Genomic DNA, 8,174 nt, shown 5'->3' on the forward strand with positions numbered 1-8,174 from the left:
ACAGGGGTCCGGGGTGCGAGAGGGCTCTGGTCGGGTGAGGGAAACCCCCCTCCCCCATGCACAAATTTCGTGCACCGGGCCTCTAGTTGAATATAACTTAGTAGGCAGTTAGACACACATGAACAGATAGGCTAGGTACAGAAGGTCATTAGGGTGTAAAGCCCTAGGTGCCTAGCATCAGGCAAAACTGGGAAAACAAGGACCTCACCCCCAGGGTAACCTTTCTTCCTCTAGAACAGCGGTTCTCAACCTGTGGGTCGCCACCCCTTTGGCAGTCAAACGCCCCTTTCACAGGGGTTGCCTAAGACCATCCTGCATATCAGATATTTACATTATGATTCATAACAGTAGCAACATTACATTTATGAAGTAGCAACGAAAATAATTTTATGGTTGGGTCACAACATGAGGAACTGTATTTAAAGGGCCAGAAGGTTGAGAACCACTGCTCTAGAATCTTGCTGGTGATGCAGTTTAGACCATGTGACCTTTCATATTGTTAGTCAAGTGGTTGGGACACTCCCCTGACCTTTCCTCCCCTGGCATGTGGCTATTCACACAATAGACCTCCCTGGAGGAGAAACAAGGGCCAGAGTGCCCTCAAGTGAATCCCATTTAAACCCTTGCACGCCCACTCCCTTCAGCATTAACCCACCCCTAGGGATAACATTTAAGCCGAAGTTGTGTTTCAGCTCAAGGCCCAGAAAAGGAGCCAAACCAGACAAGTGACACCAGGCTGACATCAGGACCAGATGCATGGACTAATAACCCCCTGCCCCAGCGCTGACCAATCAGTAGAGACCACCACCCTGAAAGGAAACACCTGGAAAGCTGATGAATACTCTACTGGGATCCTTCCCTAAGACCTCCAGATAAATAACCTCAAGACAGAGGATCAAGTAAGGCTCTCCCTCCAGGGAGAACACCAAAGCCTCCGCAATTCCCTCTTTCACCCCCCTTTTTTCCCTCCCCCCAGGTGTTTTACCTTTATCTTTCTCTCTCCTAAGCTCCAAGGGCCCTTCTTTTGTCTCTGTAACTTGTTTCCTGAGCCCATTTATTTTACCGCCCACTTCTTGTACCTCTGTGATTTTCTAAATAAACTTTCTTCTTGCCCTGGCTGATGTGGCTCAGTTGGTTGGAATGTTGTCGACACTATTCATTCACCTAAAAGGTTGCGGGTTTGATTCCCTGTCAGGGCATATACCTAGGTTGTGGAGGCACACACAGGAGGCAACCTATCTATTTTTCTCTCCTTACATCAATGTCTGTCTGCCTCTCTTTCTCTTCCTTCTACTCTAAAATCAGTAAAACACATTTGCTCAGGTAAGGATTAAAAATATATACATAAATTTTCTCTTATAGTTTAAGTGTTGGTTGGAACTCTTTCTTAGCCAGAACTCAAGTACTGAGGTTGCTGAACTGAGGTCCGGTCTGACTCCATTAGTCTAACACCTGGTGCCGTTATCACTGCCAGCATAACAATTTAAAGTAAATGGCAACATTTCTATATTTGTGAACATCTGGTAATTTGAGTTATAGAATGTCCAGTCATTCGTTACAAAAATTCTAATTATTTATCACCCCTACTTGATTATTTTGAAGATTACTTATCCAGGACTCAATAACGTGGGGTTCCTTCTAAAGTCAGAGCCTTTTCTAATAGAAATACATTTTCAGATCAACTATCCTAGAATCCCAAAAAATCTATTCAACTCTAAGAAGACACTCTAGTGTAACATGAGCCTAAAAAATTTAAAACCAGAAAGCTTATTTAAGTTCTTATATTTTAAGGAAAACAAGGAATTTCTTTTGATTCCAAATTAGAAAAAGATTATAATTAGCTTATTGGGATACTATATTCTCTTAAAATTTTATATGTAACAGACTGTCAAATTAAAAACATACACATATTTATTGATTTCAGAGAGGAAGGGTGAGAGATAGAAACATCAATGATGAGAGAGAAACACTGATCAGATGCCTCCTGCAAGCCCCACACCGGGAGTTGATCATGCAACCCCTTGCAACCTGGGCATGAGCCCTGACCTGGAATTGAACCATGACCTCCTGCTTCATAGGTTGACGGTCAACAAAAGATCCGTGCTGGCTGGGCTCAATTTTGGTTTTAGACAGCATTACAACTAAGTAAGAAGGGTTTTCATACATGGGCTGATGTCTCAAATTTTATCATAGCCATGAAGTGAATAGTTATTTTGCTGTATCATCTTAGATTTCCACACTATTATAAATATTGTCTAGTAATAAGACAAACATACCTTCTATCAAAGCCTGGAGCAGAGTAACTTACCCTGTCATGAAGAGTCCAACCAACATATTTTAGGTAACTGTCATTTAGGAAAGCATCACTATACATTTTCATCCATACTCCAATTTCTTCAATACAAATGGCTCTAATCTCAGCAATAGCATCACTAGAGAAGGAAAAAAGAAACAAAAACCTAAATAATATAAAAAGCCAGAACATACTCCATACTCATTTTTAGCAAGCAATAAATATTAACATTCATTATACTGTATTTAACATCTGCAGGCCTCCAACTTGATTATCTTCTATTCTTTAATATGGCTCCTGTAGAATAAAAACTACCAATACCAAACTAGAAAATAATGCTTCTGGAAATCATCTTATTTCAGTTCATATATCCATTGAACTAGGCCAGTGGTCGGCAAACTGCAGCTCGCAAGCCACATGCGGCTCTTTGGCCCCTTGAGTGTGGCTCTTCCACAAAATACCACGTGTGGGCGTGCACGTACAGTACGACTGAAACTCATGGCCCATGTGCAGAAGTCAGTATTTTGTGGAAGAGCCACACTCAAGGGGCCACAGAGCCGCATGTGGCTCGCGAGCTGCAGTTTGCCGAGCTGGTTTGCCGACCACTGAACTAGGCTATTGGATTTTCTGAAAGCCTCACAACTATTATGAAGTCAACAGACATCTTAAAATCTTCTGAGGAAATCAGAATACCAACATCCAAATACAGAATAATGTAGAACTCAAAAATTGTTGCTCTAAATAGCTGTGAATCTTTCTAAACTGGCACACATGTAATAAATTAAATGAAAATGATTTTTATGACAAAGTTACAACTAATATATCTATTAGAGAAAACTGCAGAAGCAAATATTATTTGAAAATGTATGATATTTTGCAAAACTCAAAACCTTAATGTAATTGCACAGGACAGAATTTACATTTAGTCACAATGGAAACAACCTTGGGTGACTACACTTTGAAGTGGTGATGGAACCAACCCCAAAAGTCAGGTTTCTAGGCTCCATGCCCAGATAGCTTCACCTCACTATAAGCATCCAATATGATATCCTGAAATTTTCCTACTCTCAAATCTGTGAATCATGAGCAAATACAATGTTACTATATTTACCTAATCTTTCAACAGGTTATTAGCTTCTGGCTAAAAAAAAAAAATCATACTAAGTACAATAAAGTGAATCCCAACTTTCTTTTGTAGATTGAGCATCAAAGTAAATTTAAGATAATTTAAAGTTATCCAATTAATATAAAGCAATCATCTATCAATTAATTAATTTGGCAATAATTTAGCTGAAATTTTAATATTAACTAAGGAGCTTTTCTTAGTTGCTGTTTTTGTGACAAAATGAGTATTGGCATTCTAATATTTCATTCTCTGCTCTAATTAATCTCAGTTACTTTTAAGTCATTCCTTAAAAATAAAAATGTGAGAAACTTTCTCTTTCAAAGCTACACTACCAATCACAATCTTTAGTTTTCCTGTATTTGTTGTTGTTGTTAATACCTTTTCTTCATGGAGAGATTCTATAGCATAGAGGCTAATGGTACAGGCTCTGGAGCAAGACATCCTGAGTTCAAATCCTGGCTCTGCTATTTACTAGCTGTGTGGCTTTAGGTAAGTTACATCCTCTTTCTTAGATTTCATCATCTGTAAAATAGGGATAATAACTGTACTTGGAGCTCACAGAGTTATTGTGAGAATTAAATCACTAATAAAAGTAACATTTAGAACTGTGCCTGGAACCTACTAAACCTTCCATAACTGTTTACTATTATAATTTTTAAGTGCCATCAACCTAGTCATTTATAGACAACTAGAGGCCCGGTGCACGAATTTGTGCATGGGTGGGGTCCAGCAGGCCCGCCCTGATCAGGGACAATCATGGGGAGGGACTGTTGGCCAGCCAGCCCCGCCCCTGATCAGGGTGGGTGGGACAATCAGGGACGGGGCCAGCCAGGGGAGGTGCTGTGGGCAGTTGGTGGGCCTGCCCCGCCTCCTGATCAAAGGGACAATTTGCATATTAGCCTTTTATTATACAGACCAGGGGTCCTCAAACTACAGCCCGCGGGCCACATACAAATACAAATATTGTATTTGTTCCTGTTTTGTTTTTTTACTTCAAAATAAGATATGTGCAGTGTGCATAGGAATTTGTTCATAGGTTTTTTTAAAAATATAGTCCGGCCCTCCAACGGTCTGAGGGACAATGAACTGGCCCCGTTTTGAGGACCCCTGCTATAGACAATAGTGTATAAAAAGTAGCTTTACTACAATTGCAAAATGATGTTCCTAAACCAGGGGTGGGCAAACTTTTTGACTCGAGGGCCACAATGGGTTCTTAAACTGGACCGGAGGGCCAGAACAAAAGCATGGATGGAGTGTTTGTGTGAACTAATATAAATTCAAAGTAAACATCATTACATAAAAGGGTATGGTCTATTTTTTTTTTTAGTTTTATTCATTTCAAACGGACCGGATCTGGCCTGCGGGCCGTAGTTTGCCCACGGCTGTTAAACCATGATAATACTGAACATAAATGGCTCAAGGACATTCCTTACTTTCTAAATATGAAAAATTTCAGATATAAAAGTTATAGAAACAATATACTAAAAATATTTCAACTGTAATATTTTAGTTAATTTAGCTCAGTGCTTACTCTATACCTCTTATTGATGCAATTCCCTCCCCAAGAATAAATGACTATTCTTGATTCAATGACTATCATTCCCATTTGTCTCTTCATGCTTTAACTTTATATGCATTGTTTTATGTATTTGAAATTTTACATAATTAATATCCTATAGATACCCTCCTCCAATTTGCTTTTTCACAAATTAGACAGGTTTTTTTTTTTCCTTTTTAATCCTCACCTGAGGATATATTTTAGATGAAGGGAGAGAGAGAGAGAGAGAAACATCGATTGGTTGCCTCCCAACCAGGGATCAAATCCACAACCTAGGTATGTGCCCTGACTGAGAATTGAACCTGCAACCTTTTGGTGCATGGGACAATGCTCTAACCAACAAAGACACCCAATCAGGGCCAAACTATGTTTTGACACCTATACATACTGATTCACATAGCTCCAGTTCCAATATATTAATTTTAATTGACGTTTAGTGGTCCTTTCTACAAATATTTTACAAATTATTTATACATTCTCTCATTGACAGACATCTAGGTTGTTTGTAAGTTTTTGCTTTATTAACAATGAATGCCATGAACATTCTTAGATAGTCTCCTGTGCACACGTGTGAGTTTCCTTAGGGTAGTGTTTCTTAAGCAGTGCATCACTACCTATGGGCACATTATGAAATAAACTGAGCGGTAACAAAAATATAAAAGTATTTAGGATAGAATATATTAAAACAATTCACATGTGGCAAGGCAGTAAGTTTTTTTTTTTTTGTGGAAGACTGTGTACATGATGTAGGACATGGTCAAGTAAGTCTGCAAGGCACTGTTTTTATAGTACCTGAGAAGTGAAATTATAAGGTGAGAAAGAATACACACTTTCAGTTTTAACCAAATTTCTCCATAAATCAATGCTTCACACATCCTTGCCTGTCACTTGGTATCATTCTATTTAATATAAATTTCCATATTTGTAAAGTGCAAATTCATGCACTTTGTCTTCTACTGGCTGTCCAAATAAAAACAAACAAACAAAATAACAGCAGCAAAAACAAAACAACCCCCCTCCGAAAAACAAAACACAACCTCCTAACACCCAAATCACAACGTTTTATTAGCTTTCTCAGCCCTAGTCATCACCCAGAGATCCACTGGATTTATTCTCTGCTGTACTCTATTACCTTTAAAACATTAATTCTAAAACAAACAACAACAAAAAACCGAGACACAAAAAAATAGGCTACCTTTTTTATCACACAATTTCAGAAGCTCAGACTGAGGACAAGATGAATATGCATGGCACACTAATTAAAACTATAGTGACGACTAAGCATGGTAGCTTCACATATCCACAGCTCATTTAATACCATTGGCATCACCATTACCAATGATATTGAGATTATGGGTGGCTAATTCCTAAGGCTAGAGAATATAAAGGTTTAGCTTTATTTCAGAACAAAAATCTTTTTCATAATCTTTTTTTATAACCATCTCTAAGTCTAATTTCTAATACCTTTTTATCTTGCCTAGTAGACTTTTAAAGAGCCTTGGAACATGGCTCTTTCTGTATGCATCACCAACATTTTAACAGCTTTCTTGACCTCTAGGAACAAACATTTTATTTAAGTAGATGAAGTATAAGTAAAACCGCAATGTATTTCTAAATATTCCCTGACTTAATTACAATATAACTTTTGATAGTACAGATATTTTTCTCATGCAGGTTCAGTCCTCCAATCCTTGGTTTTCATATAAAATTTATTTTTTAACAACTTAATCTTCATTTCCAATGGCCTCACTCCATTTAGAAAGGTAATGTTTAGCTGCAGCTATCTGGGAGATTCCAAAGCAAAGATTAAAGTAGGGAGCAAAAAAGTAAGACAAGATGGAAGGTTTTAAGACAATCATAACATAGACTAATTTACATAGCATTCTGGTATTGAAGACTTGAAATTAATAATTAAAAATGAAGTCAGGGTACACTTTACTTAAAAATTCAAAGAAATAAAAACAAACTAGAAAAGAATAATTCTGGGGCAAAATCCTTTGTTGTTCATGCTATTTTACAGCATAAAAGAATGATAATGTTCATTTATATGAAAAAAGTATCTAATTTACTGATCATCACAGTTAATATGTCTTTTTTTTTTTAGGAGGCATGAACCTTTACTATCTGGACTTAAGCTTTCATTTTGCATTACTTTCTTGGAAGATGGAATTTAAATATTTTCTGCTTACAACAAAAAGAAATTTAACTTTAATGAATTTTAATTAAATGTTTCTTATAGTACCCTTCACAGGTGTCTTTCTAGTAAGAAAGCTGACTAAATTCAAATGACAATATAAATTTCAGAGAATAACTCTTGGCTAATAGGGCTGCTTTGACACTTATAATTATCTCTCACATACAAGGAATCTCATGAGAGCTCTAGAGTGAGAAATAATTACCAGTTTCAAGAAGGTTCACTATCTAAATTGTAGCACACAATGTATTCATGCCTCAACCAATTTTGTCACTAATATTTGGCTAAATAAATTACATTTTCCAAATAGAACTATAGAGAACTTTTTCTTTTGGAAATAGCCTAGGAGAGAAAGAAACAGCTGAAGGAGTTACTTAAAAGTCATACTGTATCCTTTATTAGACTGTAACAAGAACTTAAGAATAGAAATTATAACTTAAATAAAGATGATTAAAATAAATGTTATTTTAAGGGAGTGTTAAATGTTAGTACTGAGCAGTACAAGGAACAAACAAGCATGTAAAATGATGGAGGGGATTAAAAGTGGACAAAAAAGGCTTCTGAGAGGTAGTAATATTTAAGTGCAGACATAAAAAGCTGAAACTCTCCTGTTTGCTAATTAAATCCATATATTTCAATTCATTATTTCAGAATGATCAGTTATTTGAAATGCATTTGAAATTTAATACATTTATAAAACGAAATATTTTTTCATTTCATTTTTGTTGTATTATCCATCCTATATAATAAAAGAGAAACATGGTAATTAGCTGTACATCCGCTATCCTTCCCATTGGCTAATCAGGGCGATATGCAAATTAAGTGCCAGCCAAGATGGCGGCCGGCAGCCAGGCAGCTTGAAACTAACATGAGGCTTGCTTGCTTCAGTAATGGAGGACTCCAACGTTCCCCGCCTGCCTTGCCGGCCTCTGAGCCTGCAGTTTAAGAAACATTGTAACAAATATAGAAGCTAAACAAAACCCCAGAAATGTGCTTTCAGCGA

General features: G+C 37.1%; 1 protein-coding gene across 9 annotated transcripts in view; it reads right to left on the reverse strand.

The window, feature by feature from the left end:
- STAG1 (stromal antigen 1) overlaps positions 1-8,174 on the reverse strand; it is a 336,264-nt gene that overhangs the window by 116,816 nt on the left and 211,274 nt on the right. For all 9 annotated transcript variants that reach the window (XM_006759813.2, XM_006759812.2, XM_015561382.1 and 6 more), the window contains one exon: positions 2,309-2,432. In XM_006759813.2, the coding sequence (XP_006759876.1) occupies positions 2,309-2,432 (124 nt within the window). The remainder of the gene's footprint in view (positions 1-2,308; positions 2,433-8,174) is intronic.

The sequence above is a fragment of the Myotis davidii genome, unplaced genomic scaffold (assembly GCF_000327345.1).
Source record: "Myotis davidii unplaced genomic scaffold, ASM32734v1 scaffold415, whole genome shotgun sequence".
NCBI classification, from domain to species: Eukaryota; Metazoa; Chordata; class Mammalia; order Chiroptera; family Vespertilionidae; genus Myotis; species Myotis davidii.